The sequence below is a fragment of the Chiloscyllium punctatum genome, chromosome 9 (genome assembly GCF_047496795.1).
Source record: "Chiloscyllium punctatum isolate Juve2018m chromosome 9, sChiPun1.3, whole genome shotgun sequence".
NCBI classification, from domain to species: Eukaryota; Metazoa; Chordata; class Chondrichthyes; order Orectolobiformes; family Hemiscylliidae; genus Chiloscyllium; species Chiloscyllium punctatum.
Window position 1 is genome coordinate 36,858,054 of NC_092747.1, and position 15,253 is coordinate 36,873,306.

At 39.5% G+C, this 15,253-nt stretch overlaps 1 protein-coding gene across 6 annotated transcripts in view; it reads right to left on the reverse strand.

Annotated features, from left to right (window-relative positions):
* The window catches only part of LOC140481292 (protein furry homolog), a 412,478-nt gene that overhangs the window by 238,490 nt on the left and 158,735 nt on the right, over positions 1–15,253 (reverse strand). For all 6 annotated transcript variants that reach the window (XM_072577249.1, XM_072577246.1, XM_072577244.1 and 3 more), the window contains exons 4-10: positions 13,062–13,201; positions 5,487–5,577; positions 4,794–4,873; positions 4,628–4,708; positions 3,674–3,842; positions 2,512–2,604; positions 2,159–2,257 (exon numbers count right to left, since the gene is read on the reverse strand). In XM_072577249.1, the coding sequence (XP_072433350.1) occupies positions 2,159–2,257; positions 2,512–2,604; positions 3,674–3,842; positions 4,628–4,708; positions 4,794–4,873; positions 5,487–5,577; positions 13,062–13,201 (753 nt within the window). The remainder of the gene's footprint in view (positions 1–2,158; positions 2,258–2,511; positions 2,605–3,673; positions 3,843–4,627; positions 4,709–4,793; positions 4,874–5,486; positions 5,578–13,061; positions 13,202–15,253) is intronic.

Consider the following 15,253-nt stretch of genomic DNA (forward strand, 5'->3'; position numbering starts at 1 on the left):
CTGGCAAATGGGACTAGATAAGGTTAGGATATCTGGACAGCATGGACGAGTTGGACTGAAGGGTCTGTTCCCATGCTATACTTCTCTATGACTTCTATGTTACTCCCAGTTGATGTATGAATATTTGTTCTTTAACCTTACACCTGGTTGTTTGTCTCTCTCTCTCTGTAGGTGCTAAACACATTGCTACATCATCCATATCACTTCATGGCCAAAGTCGAGGCTCAAGTGGTGGAATGGTGGCTCGGTAGTTAGCATTGCTGCCTCACAGTGCCAGGGACCTGGGTTCAATTCCAGCCTTGGGTGACTGTCTGTGTGGAGTTTGCACAATCTCCCTGTGTCTGTGTGGGTTTCCTCTGGGTGCTCCTCTGGAATTCATACCACAATCCAAAGATGTGCACGTTAGGTGAATTGGCCATGCTAAATCGCTTATAGTGCTCAGGGATGCGTCGGTTAGGGACATTAGTCAGGAATAAATATAAGTGATAGGGTATGGAAAAGGTCTGGGTAGGTTACTCTTCGGAGGGTTGGTGTGGACACGTTGGGCCAAAGGGCCTGATTCAAGGCTGTAAAGTTTCTAATTCTAATTCAATTGATAGAGGTCTGTGCTGAGAGCCTACTGCATCATCTGGAAGCAGGGGAACAATGCCACGTCCATGTCATTGGTCATGCTGTGACCTTTGGCCCTCCCCATTCAACATCACCAAATGTTTAGTTCTATCTGTGCACAAAGGTCCAGTTGTCAATTAGATGACCAGCAGTGGTTGTGTCAGGGAGCTGTAATACACAGAGGGTCAATGCTGGGTTGCTCCTGATAGTGGAGTGACTCTACTCACCTTCCTGGCCATGCTTCACCATATCCTACCCATGCAGATCCTCCTGCACAATTTAACTTCATCCTTTTCCAGATCCTGAAGGCCTTAATGCTGAACAGTAGCCTACCAAAGCTCAGTCTCACCACAAAGGCTGCCCTTGCCTCCCCAGATCGAACCTGACTGTGGTGAATTCCTGGATTGTTGTTATGGGAGGCAACTCTTAACATGTTATGTCATGACCTTCTGACTGACTGGTGCCATCATAGATTTCAGTGAGAAGTATTCCCCTCAGACTTTGAGACATGATTCCTGCTTGCTGCACAAGTAGTGCACTTGCCACATAAGCTACAGATCCATGAAGCAGGTACAAGATTAATGCAGTGTACAGCAAGATATGTAGCCCTGGACTGAGGACTGCACAGCAATGAGGTAAGCTGCCTACTTGTGTGACTTTGCTAATTGGAAAGGCAAAGTGTGGATGCTGTAGGCATGCAGGTAGATGCTGAGTGCTAAGAGAACAAGTAAGCAGCACTGAGATCTAGCCTACTTGAGACCTTGAACTGGGTGCCAGTTCCTGTGTCCAAAGTGTCCCCGCTGCAGTCTTCCAGTGTTAGTTACCCTGCAATACAAATCTGCTTCCAGACCCAGTGCACTAGAGGGGTGCCAAGATGCTGCATGTCAATGTCTGTAGAGGAAGATGTGTACATCCAGTGTCTGTGGATTGCGTCCTTGGCTGTGGAGCTTCTAGAACAATTGGGAGGGTTGGCTAACTAATGTAACATTAGGTATCCTTTACGTCAAACTTAACAGACAATTAGTGTTTTTGTTACCCGTCAACAAATCCTTTTTGCAAATTAGAATAAAATTCCAGTTTAAAGTTACATTACTAATAAATTATGACTGAGCTCTCATTGTTATCACTGAATGATGTAGATATCACATCAAATGTCAATTACAACTTAAATTACAAAAAAACCTAATTGTATTAATTCATAACAATCAGCTGTACATGATCAGCCTTCAGTTCTACTTGTGACTTAATAATCATTAATTCTGGAATGTAGATATTAGTAAATTGTCAGTAACTGGTTTCATCCCCAATGCTGGTAATAGGCTGACAATGTTCCAGCTTTATATTCATATGACACCGATTAGTAAAACTATCACATACCTCCTGTTCAGTTTTACAATATATTTTAAATGCTTCAATTTTATATTCAAACATTCCAACTGATCAGGTTTACAGTATAATACAATTGATTTATAACAAACAAGTGAATTTCAGCTTCCTGAGGGATGAACGTTGTAACACTCTACATTAGTAAGCAGAAGGGTTTACTCACCAGTGAATGTTTTTTGCGTGTTGATAATTCCAGAGTTGTGTCATAGAGACTCTCCACAAAGTTTCGAAGACATGGTACATTAACTTCATTCTTGACAGCCTTAAAAATAATAAAAATCTTACATTTATGCTGTGCACTTTATTGAACACAACTTAATTTAACATAAAATAAAACAAAGAACTGCAGATACCGCACTTCTGAAACAAACAAAAACAGAAATTGCTGGAGAAACTCAGCAAATCTGACAGAGCTGACATTTCAAAGGTAGTGACCACAGATGCTGCCAGACCTGCTGAGTTTCTCCATCAATTTCTGTTTGTTTGTTAAAGTTTAATATAATTGATTATACTCACTGCAGCCACTGGAAATAGAATTTCTACAAAAAGGCCAGCCAGTGCATGTCTAATGTCTTTGTCCTTAACATCCAAAAAATACTGTGCACATTCCTAAGGATACAGATCCAAATAAAGGCAGGAGTATTATCTTTACAGAAAAATTATACAAATGATTTTATTATTAAACAGTTAATATGGTAATGACAATCAAATAACAATTTTTGTGGTAAATCTACATAAACCATTCTAAATAATTATCATGAATAGGGTACTCAGAATGTATATTTAAAACTTTACAAACTAAAACTGAAAGATCATAAGGGACATGCAGGAATGTAGAGCTGAGATTAAAATCTGATCAGCCATGATTTTATTAACTGTCAGAGTAGATTCAAAGGACTGAGTGGCCTACTCCTGTTTGTATGTTCTTCAGATGTAAAACCTTTATTGGTCATTATGATTGACATAATAAGCTGTGGGACTTGTATTCAATAAGTACGCATTGTGTATTTTAAAAAATGTTTTTTCTAAAAAATAATTTGAAATTTAACACCTTTGCAGGGACTGAAATATTCTCTTTGGCAGTAGTGATATATGGGCATACAGTGATTTGACAACCTGTTTTAGGCCTTGTCTGTTTTTTTCCTATTCCATTGCCAATGGGGTCCCTCCTGAAACATGCAGATTGTGATCTGATGACATTATTAGTCTCTAACTGCTATTTCAATTTTGGCCTTACTGGGAAAGCTGCTGCAGTTTTTCCAAAGGTGAATGCATGTTACAAGACTGAAAAATAAAAGAGGCCATTCAAAGTAATATATCTCATTCCTTCATGCAGCCAGGAGGAAAAGGAGTGTTCCTCCAAACCACAGATGGAAAAGTTTGCCCTTCTTGACCTGGTTTGGAGGCATCAAGTTAGCCCCTTCCAAATAAAAGGCATTCCTGGAACTGTAGTCTGCAGCTGAATCACCCTGTATTATGGGTGTGAAATTGGCAGATGACATATTAAGAAGGCCCACTGATTAAAACTGGCTGGAACTCATTCTGTCACAGGTACATGGGAAATAAATGTATCCTCACAAAGTTTACAGACCAAATGTTGTCCTTTGATGCCACTGTACTTTTACACTAAAATATTATGATACAAGTAATACAATCAAACAAGTTTCAGAAATCAAACCTGCATAAATTGGAAAGAGGCTTCAAAATCCTCCACAGGATACATCTTAATTCGAAAGAATTTCATACCCATTATGAGACTAATACTGCTTTGAACTACATAGGGATTCTGTTCTTTCTGACGTAGTTCCTTAAGTTCTGACATAAATTTCTTTTTCACAGCAGGAAATCTATAAAGGTGAAAGAAATTATTTCTTTTCATTATTCGCATTCAGTTATTAAGTTTTAAGGCTATATATGGAGTAATATTTTGCAGTGACAAAGGTCTATTTCAACAACTATTATGAAAACAATTTCAGATACAAATATAAAAATCAATACTCACTTACCAAAGACATCTACTGGCAATATTAGTTATTATAATTTATATTATTTTACAGGTGAGCTCCTAAAATGTTGGGAGGAAGCATATATAATTGTTATGTATTAACATCAGCATAAACAAATCCCTGCTCTGGATCTGACACTGAACATTAAAGACTTTTCTACTCAAAGTCCCCTGTTCCACACATAGAGACTTGAAAAATACCATAAGTCTTGGACATATGTGATTGCTGGCAACCATCTTCCAACAGGCAGTTTCTGAACCATGTGATTTTCAGTGACCAGCTGCTTCTTTCTGTATGAAACAGTTAAGTAGCTATCTGGCAGGATTCCAATGAGACTTAGCAATTAAAATCTGAAACTGATTCATGCTCTTGCACTGGATTGCCATCTGCTGCTCTAAGATTCCATATGAGAACTAAAATTAGCCCTGGCATTTATGTCACTTGCAGTGAATCGATGATGGAAGAATGGCAAATGTTCTGTGCATATTTCTAGCTAACATTTATCATTACGTTAGGATATTGCAATTATTGTGACACAAAATTCTTGAGAGTATAAGTGTAAACTATCCTTACCCATTTCTGCGTGTACAAAACTTAAATACTGTAAAAAGTTGCGCAGTACTCACTTTGATTGTGCCAGAACACCTATTACTTCTGCATATAAATCGTCTATAATATGCATGTTTCCAGTGTTGGGACCAAGATAACTAAACAAAAAACAATACATAGTATTAGCAATGAAAATATAACAAATATATTAAATAAATGTATGAATGAGAATATACATTTTACCCCTCCTTATATTTGAAGTGCTTGAATGCCAAGTTAATAACTTCTTGGACCAAGTTGTCTGGTACAGGATGAAGTGAAAGCTGAAAAGGAATAACATACAGGTTTTAATCTATTTAGATAGAGAACATGGAAGATGCCTTACAACTGCCAGCCATCAAATTCTGGCTCACAAAATGAACAAAAAGCAGAGAACTGGGTAGGCCCCTCGGAAATCCCCTTAATGTCTGCCTGTTACTAAATGAAGTCTCATGCAGATCTTTAAGTAGATACACAAAACTCTCACCTATAGTAAGTGGGAAGCTGCGTAAATATACAAGTCGGATTATAAACAGGTTCTGGGATTTTTTTCTGAATTGATAAAGTGTGCATATTGGGCTCAGTTGTACAAGGTATCGAGCAATCTAATCATTGGTCATAAAGGTGTTCTCCTGAAAAAGTGAGGCCTGGCTTTTCTTCTTAACAAACTTGTGAAGGACCATTCATGCTTTTGCATGATTGTTCCAGTATTCTCAGAAACAAATTACTGGATCACCATTAGGTTACCATTGCATTATTTAAATACAACTTTAATTACCACAGCAGTTAGCTATTTTAATGGTGACAATTTATTGGTGCCATAATTTACATGAAAATGCAAAGAATTGTCAATATTGGAAATCAAACAGAAAAAATAAAAAGATCAAACTTACTTACTTGCTTTAAAACTTCAATTAATACCAGAGAAAAAATAAAATCAATTGCAAGATCCCTTCTCTCTAGAAGATAATCCCTTTGTTGTTCATCACTAAAAAAAAGTTAAAATTGAATAGTAATTAATTGAATTATCCAGTGTCTTGCAAATGATGACCAGTTTATCAAATGCAAATATATCATTAAAAAAAGGTATAATGTATTCTACATGCACTTATCAGAACAGAATAGCCTTTATTGTCATGTGCACTCGAATGAGTGCAAAGTTTGTAATGTCACCTCTTGGCACCATCTCAGGTACAGATATTTTAAGTGTTGTAACAGAATTGAAATAGTAAAAAGATACACTACAGAGTTTAAAAGGTCCAGAATGAGAATAAAAAGTATCTTTAAAGAACTCAAGTTATAGTCCTTTTTCAGTGAGTCCGTGCCCGCTGGCTTCAGGACACGAGGCCTCGCTGCCTCTACACACTGGCCTCTGTCCCAGATTCACCTGCAGGACTCATCCCCCGGCTGGCCTGGGCTTGCTTTGCTCTTGCACCAGGCTCCAGCTGCAACTCACTTCCTGGACTCTGCTTCTGCAAAACTTGAAAGGGTACAGAAAAGACTTACATGGATGTTGCCAGGGTTGGAGGGTTTGAGCTATAGGGATTGGCTGAATGAGCTGAGGCTATTTTCCTTGGAGCAATGAGGCTGAGAGTGACCTTAATGAGGTTTATAAAATCATGAGGGATGTGGAAAGACTGAATAAACAAGTCCTTTTTCACAGGGTCGGGGAATCCAAAACGAGAGGTTGTAAGTTTAAGGTGAGAGGGAAAAAATTTGAAAGGGATTTAAGAGGCATTTTTTTCATGCAGAGAGTGGTGCATGTATTGAATGAACTGCCAGAGGAAGCGTTGAAGGCTAGTAAAATTACAACATTGAAAAGACACATGGATAGGTACATGAATATGAAGGGTTTAGAAGGATATGGGCCACATGCTGGCAAATGGGACTAGATTAATTTAAGATATCTGGAAGGCATGGCCGAGTTAGACCGAAGTTTTTATTTCCATGCTGTAAAACTCTATGAACCCTATTACCATGGAAAATGCATGTCAACTTCTGCTGAGTGGCATTTCTTATAATGGTCTCTATTATATTAAAGTAAGGCAGTACTTCTCAAATGTTTCCCCATCAGGACCTTATTTTGGTGATTGAAGACTGCTGACTGACAAGACTCACAAGAGGTTGGGGAGGAAATAGCAAAGGGTGGTGATGGGGAATGCCTATCATAAGCAGGGAGGGACAATGCCTATGAGATGAGGCTGAGGTACCTGTAAGTGCAGGTGGTGCATGGTAGGGTGCATGTGAAAGTGATGGGGAGGGGGAATAACTGTTTAATTCATATGGAAGTACTGAACTTTCTATCAAGATCATTTGTTGTGGTGGAGCTACCTTCTGATTTTTGCTTTAAGAAGTCAAAGCACAGAAAGGCTGTACAGAAATGGCATGCTGTGGGTAACCAAATAAGGTAATTCTGTATGGCTAGAGACATTGAGAGTGATTTACAGAAATTGAGTATGGCCAAATAGCTTTGTAGAGAAAGGAAAAGTCCAGCCATAATATTGGCACGAATGGAATGTCTGTCTATGCCTGGTGGGTTGAGACATAAATAACAGTCTAAATTTGGACCAGGAGGACACCTTTGTAGATCTGAGCTCTGACCTGTGCATCAACATACAGAATAAAAAGAAATTGTGTTCCAGAGTACAATTATGTTTAAAAGCCCATTGGACTGAAAAGCACAATAATAAAAAAAAATAAACTTGGTTATGTTTGTAGGAAGCAAGTCAGAGGTTTATACTCTGTAGAATATTGGGCTGAATTTTCCATTCTCAAGAGCAATAGTAAGAACATTGAGAAGATAAGAAAAAATGAAAAAAAAAGATTTTTGATGCTGAGATTAAAAATTTCTGATTGTTCCCTTAAAATTTAAAAGATAAGTTCTGAATCCCTCCAATAAGCAATGACATTCTTGGGCTGGATTTTCCCCAAATTTGGCTTCATACCAATTCCACAGAGGTTCTTGGAGGGAAGTGGGGGGGCTTCCCTCCATGAGTAGCAGCAACGTTTCTAACTCTATCTAATGCTACTCAACCCAAGTATTACCCTACCTCCACAGCACCTTTCCTGCACAATTCTACACTTACCAGTGGCAGAAATGCTTGCCGACGCCATGCCTTTATGATATTCATGCTGCAGACATCATGCTTAAAACCCAGCTGCACACTCTGTCAAATATTGCCAGCCTGGTCTGAATTTGTGCATGAGCATAGTCATGTCCAAGTGGAATGTGCAGCAGTGTTGGGAAAGGTTAATGTTGGGTCTGATTCACTATAGCCTCCTTGATTAGACTAAGGACTGATCTCCTGAAACTTTCAGATTTGCAATTTGGTTTAAGCACACTATATGCTGTTGGTGTAGCATTGACTTTGGACACTTCAGAGTAAATTACATGTCTCTAAAAATGGGCATAACAACAAACTAAAGAGTGCTCAGAGGCAGGGTTCTAGGGGAGAAGAGAGAGAAAGACAGGAAAAGAGACAGAGAAACAGATAGAAAAAGATGGCAAGAGGGAGAAAGAGTGAGGGAGAAAAAGAGAGAGAGATCTCATCTGATGGGCCTCAAAGGCCAATTCTCATGGGAAGGAGGTGGTCCTGATAGAGGATGGACCAGAAGAACAGGAGGAAAGACCAGGGAACAGGTGCCTAAAACCTCAGCCAATAAGCAGGATGCCACCCCCACTATTTCAATGGGAACAACACTTTCTGCACCAACAGCATGTCTTCTGGTATCAGTGAACTGATTCCAATTGTCATGGCTGTATACTTTATCCAATTAAATGTTTGGTATCTAAACTGCTTCACAACAAAGTTAGATGATCAGAAAATTGCTAGAAATTATCAAATGCCTATATTACGTAACCATGATCACAAACATCACTGACCCCAAAGAAAAACCATTTTCTCCAAATTACATCAATTTAGGTCCTTCTCCTATAATAAGGTGAGTCAAGCAGCCCGAACTTCTCTACCATTGATGGCTTCCCCAGGTACAGAATGTTATAGACCATACCCATATTGTTATTGAAGTGCACCATGAGCCTACGGAGTTTGTCAGCAGAAAAGGTTTCCATTCCATCAATATTCAGTTTAATTGTGAGCATCAATGCCAGATTTTGCTGGTGCACACTAGATATCCTGCACGGTGTCTTGATACTTACATAGTAGAGAATTCCCAGCTTCTGCATCCTTCTAAAATCTTTGGACCATACAGTGATGGCAGATGGGCAAACCTCCGCAAACATGGCTGATTAAACCTTTACAAAATCCTCAGACTAATGCAAAACAGAGACACTACTCTACCCGTATTTACATATTAAAAGAGACTACAGCCTTTATACGATGCCTGAACCACTGTGGAAGGACTTTGCAGTATAGCCCAGGGCTGCATCTTTGTGGCATGCTTCCGATTTGGAGCAGACAAAGATTGGGTGGTGCTGGGAGAGGGGTGGTGGTGGTGGTAGTGGTGGGCATCTTCTGAATACTGAGGAAATGGGGATTGCCAGCAATCCACTATAAATGAAGATGATGAACAAGAAAATCAGGCATTGACCTGAAGGATCATCCAATACAGAATGATACAGATGGCTGTCCTGGAATATCTTAGCCAGGGGTTTGTCATGTTCTGCAGCACAAATCTTCAGTACTATTGTTGGAATGTGATCGGGGCCCATAGTCTTTGCAGAATCCAGTGCCTCGAACCACTTCTGATATCATGTGGAGTAAATCAAATTGCCTGAAGGCTGGCAGCAGTAATGTTAGGGACCACTGCAGGAGGCAGAGATAATCATCCACTTGGCACTTCTAGATGAAGACTATTGCAAATGCTTCAGCCTTACCTTTTGCACTGATATGCTGGGCTCCCCGATCATTGAAGATGAGGATATTTGTGAAGCCTCCTCTCCCACTGAGTTGTTCAATTCACAACTGGGTATGATAGGACTGCACATTTTAGATCTGATCCATTGGTTGCATGATCACTTAATTCCATCACTTGCTGCTTGGCAGGCAAGCCATCCTGTTTTGTAGCTTCAACAGGTTGATATCACCTTTTTAGATAGGCTTGCTGTTGCTCCTGGCATGCCCACCATACACTTTAGAAAGCCTGGATTGATTCTTTAGTTTCTTTAGCAGAGTGGGGGATATACCTGGTCATGAAGCTGCAGATTGTATTGATGTACAAATTTCCTGCTGCTGATGCCCCACAGTGCCTCATGAATGCTCAATCTGGAGTTGCTAGATGAGTTTGAAGTTTGTTTGATTTAGTGCGGTGATAATACTTTATATGGTGTTGTGTGGCACTGTCAGCGAGGAGGCAGGAATTTATTTCCACAAGGATTGTGCGATGGTCACTCTTACTGATACACTGTCATGGATAGATGCATCTGCGGCAGGCAGATTGAGGAGGATGAGGTCAAGTATGATTTTCTGTCTTATTTGTTCCCTTACAACCTGATGCAGATCCAATCGAGCAGTAATGATCTTTAGGACACAAGCATCATGATCAGTAGTGCTGATGCCCAGTGACCACTGGGTGGCAGACACTGAAATTTCCCGCCCAATATACATTCTGTAGCTTTCTATCCTTAGCGGAGGAACACTGCTTCATCAGCCAAGGAAAGACAGTATGTGATAATCAGCAGGAGGTCTCCTCTCCCCTTTTTGAACAGATGCAATGAGACTTCATGGTGTCCAGAGTCAATTATGAGGACTCCCAGGGCAACTCCCTCCTAACTGTAGACCATTATGCCGCCACCTCAACTGGGCCTGTCCTGCTCCTGGGACAGGATATATCAGAAATGGTGAAGGTGTTATCTAAGACATTGCTGATAAGGAATGATCCTGTGCAGATGACTATGTTGGAATGGACAGACGTACAAGCCAGTCTAATTTCCTTCCCTAAAGGACATGAGTGAACCAGTTGTTTTTCCCAACGATTGATAATGGTTTTATGATCATCATTAGATTCTTAATTCTAGGCTAATTTTACTGAATTCAAATTCCACCATCAGCCATGATGGGGTTAGATCATCACTTTCCCTTGCTTTCTAAACATGCATCAAATCTACAGCAATCTTTGGTTTTAAGACAGTTCATTTCTCATTTCAGTCCATAATTAGAGCAACTGGAAAAATAAAAAAAACATGGTCTCTATATGTTCATGCAACTATCAAGACTGCCCATTTCCCATTTGGTAACAATGTTCTTTTCTGCCCTTGCTTAGTTTATCTGCTACTGACACCTTCATCTAAGCTTTTATTACTTTTATACTTGATTAGTTCCCCTTTCCATCCTCTAAAATTGTGGCGATCCAAATTTCCAGTAATTGTCCTTTTTTGCAACTAGCCTATTTCAACCATCACCCTTGCATTGCTATCTGGTTAAGCAACATCTTGTATATGAATAAGCAGCACCAAAATTGGTCAATCAGACCAAAAAGTCTATGTGGGTGATAATGCTCCACTTCAGCCTCCTTTCTTCTCTCTTCATCTAAATTCAATGTTCAAGTCAACTATTCCTTTCTTCTTTGCGTGCTTCTCTATTCTCCCCTTATATGCATCTACAGTATATTAGTTGTTTCAACATTCCTTGTTACAGTGAATTTCACATTCTCACCACTCATCTGTTATACAGAATACTACAACAAATAGAGGTAGAGATATTCATCCCTATCCTTGACAAATATCTAACATTGATGGCCTCTAGTTATGTTCTTCTCACAAAAGAAACCATTTCCTCTGTATCCACTCTATCAAAACCTTGTAACACTTTGAAGATCGCTACTGTGTCACTCCTGACTCCTTTTCTTTAAGGTAGCAGAATCCCAGCATGTTAATCCTTCTGACATGTATACCAACTCATTCCTAGTGTCAGCATTGTAGTTCTTCTGTGCACCCTCTCCAGTACTCTTTACTCTTTTTAATGTGGAGAAAGTGAGGACTGCAGATGCTTGCGATCAGAGTCAAAGAGTGTGGTGCTGGAAAAACATAGCTGGTCAAGCAGCATCCAAAGAGCAGGAGAATCGACTTTTCGAGCATAAACCTTTCATCATGAATGAGGCTTGTGGCCCAAGGGGGAGGGGGGTGGTGCTGGGGGAAGGTAACTGGGAGAGGAGTGTGGAGTGGATCGTGGGAAGAAAGATGGACAGGACAGGACATCAACTTACGGATTGTTTCAGAGAACATCTCTGGGACACACGCACTAAACAACCCCCACCCTGTGGCTGAACAGTCAAACTCCCCCACCCACTCTGCCAAGGACATGCAAGTCACGGGCCACCTCCACCTCCAAACCCTAACCACCCGACACCTGAAGGAAGAATGCCTTGGGTCTCTCTAACCAGAAGGGATCAATATGGATTTCACCAGTTTCTTCATTCTCTTCCCCACCCCCCACCCCCACTTCCAACTTGGCACCACCCTCTTGAACTGTCCTACCAGTCCATCTTCCTTCCTACCTACCCACTCCACCCTATCACCATCACCCCCACCTTCATTACTTATCACATTTCCATTTACCTTTCTCCAGCCCCATGCCCCCCAGCACCCTCCACACCCCCATTTATCTCTCAGCCTCCTTGGCCCACAATCCTCATTCCTGATGAAGGGCTTACGCTTGAAATGTCGATTCTCTTGCTCCTCAGACGCTGCCTGACCAGCTGTGCTTTTTAGCACCACATTCTTCAACTCTTTTTAATATGTTAAACAAAACTATGTGCTCTAACCAAGGTTTAATACAGGTTTTGCATAAATGTCCTTTTTTTTTAAACTCTATCCTTTTAAACAGAAAAACTGGTGCTTAGTTTCTTTTTTGAATCATTTTGCTAACTTTGGTACAACCTTTAGCAATTACTATAAAACAATGATTTGACAATCCTCTTTTTTTTGTTTTCAAATTGTTCCAGTGTTTCAGCCCTTCTTATGTCTGAAATTTTCTGAAGAACCCAAATCTCCAAAATATTTATGCTCATCTAATTCTGGCTTTCTGAAAATTACCAATTTTAACTGATACAACAGTGATGGTTGTGGCTTCAACCGCCAGTGCCTTAGACATGTGAATTTCTTCCCAAATTCATTTCGCCTCCATGTCTCTTTCCTTCTGAAAGATATTCCTTAAACCTTTGAATAAGGCCAATACCATTAATACTGCCTTTTATGGCTCAGTGTTAAGCTTTGCTTTTTAATTCTTGTGAAGAGCCTTGGAACACTTTATCATGTTAAAAGCATTGTATAAGTTTTTGTTGTTAATTTAGTAATAAGTTTTGTGACCTTAAAGTGATACAGCAACATTTGAAAAACAGGCAAGTATATTAGACCATATAGTACACCTGTCCTGATAAAACCGCATGTCATTTGAGCTTCTGTGGACGATACCAGTACGTGACAAGTCCCTGAGCAAGGGAAGGGGGAAATAACATCCATAAACAAGCTATATGATCAGATATAATCAATAAATTAAAGTGAAAAATAAGTACCTCTTTGACTTTGCGCTTGTTCTGGGTCGATATTCATGGGATTCATCTTCTGTACCATTTTGTCTTTTATACCAATCAAAAAGTGTGCGCAGTACAGAGGGTAGGCAGTACTCTGCAAGTGAACTCATAGAGCTGATCAACTAGGGAAGAAAATCACAAAGGATGATAGATTACATGCAGTTACACACCTAATTCATTTATAGAAAACAATTATATTTGGGTCCAAGTCTGAGCTATTAGCTTGGCTCAGTGGATCACCATCATCTTTAAGTTACAAAGTTAGTTTACTCCAAAACAAAGCCTGTCTACTTCCACTTTCATAAAAATCAGTTGTGCTAGATCCTGACTCATTAATGCTTTGATCTAGAACCAGGGGACACAATGTTATTTCTAAAGAGTGATACAATTTAGGACTGATACGTGAACAAGTTTTTATTCAGAGTAAATCTTTAGAAAGCTGTGGAAGGTCAATCTTTGAATATGTTTAAAGTAGAAATTGATAGATTTATGATTACCAAAAGCACAAAGGATTGTGGGGGTAATGTGGATAAAGGGCATTGTAGTGTTCGATTATCCATAATCATATTAAATAGCATGTAGGGTCAAAGGGCTGAATGGTCTACTCCTCTTCCTGTGTTCCAATGATTTCACAATGTTTATCAACCTTAGCGATTTCTCAAGCAGTCCATATCCAAATGTAGCAAGACCTGGACCACATTCAAGCTTGGGTTGATAAGTGATAAATAATATTCTTTGCACACAAATGGCAGGCAATAACCATCTTGAAAACAAAAGAGAATTGCATCATCTCCCCATTGTACTCAATGGTATTACCACAGTTGAGGCCTTTAACTAACATCATCATGGGGTTACATTGACCAGAAACTGAATTAAACCAGCCATATAAATATGGCTATAAGAGCAGCTCAGAGGTTGAGTAACTCTTGTCATGACTCCCCAAATCCTGTATACCAATGCCAAAACACAAGTCAGGAGTGTGATGGAAAACTCTGCTCTTGCCTGGATGAGTGCAACTCCAAAGGCATTTAAGAAAACCACCCAGAACAAAGCACCCATCCTAACACCTTCAAAATCCACTTACTCCACCAACAACGCACAGTTGTAGCAATGTCTATCATAGCCTAATCATAACTGCTGCTGAAGAACAGGTGTCTGTACTGTCTCTGAGCCTATATTGTGGGCTGATGCCAATTTACACCCTTCCAAGAGCTTTTAGGTTTCAATTAGCCAATATTGAGAAGGCCCTAACTGCTGAGTTATATTAAGGCATGCAATTCATCAATACTACAGAAATTGTGATTTAGGCATGATTTGGAATAAACTTCAGGCCTCTGTCATTGGGCATGCTTTCCAAAAATTATCCTGAATTTGCACTGAGATTGTTCAAAATGAATTCCAACCGCCACCCCTCATCTATTCCAGAGCCTCCTTTATCTGAATTAAAGTAATAGATTCCACTTTAAATAGACAACATTCTTCACCTGAATGGACTAAATGCCCCCCTTTCTAGTTCCATGCATGCCACAATTAAAGCATTTTGTCATAGAAGAGACCAGCACAGTTTCAGCTATCATTACTTAAAATAATTCTTCAAGTCAACGCAGGAAGGGAGGGTTGATCTTATAAAGGTTTCATACTTATAACAGGAAGGGAGGAGAGTCTGGACAGTCTGTGAATTACAGACTTCATTCACACTCAGTGGCAAGATGAATCCTGGCTCTGTGTTGTAGTTGGAACAGATTAAATATAGTGCAAATATGGTCTTATTGCAATGAATGCTCATTTTCTTTCATTATAAATGAACTTCATACAGTTGGTGGATATCAGTTCAATGTACTCATATGCCTGGTTGTCTTAACCTTGGGCTTCAACCACTAAAATTCACTTGTCTGTTTAAATGTTCTATTTTTACTGGCATGCACTTATATAAATAAACTGAATGAAGGTTTTCTGCTTGACAGTTAACTACACATAGATTTTATATTTTTAAATCAACATCTTTACTATTCTGCAAGCTTTATATGGATAACTTTGCCACATGGATTTTGATGCAGCAGTCACCTTAATTCAGATTATTTTATATTGCCATTACTTAGAAATTTATTTGCCACATTTTTTTAAACTCAGTGAATAAGCAATTAAATTTGTCATTAACAACAGATTTCAAAAAA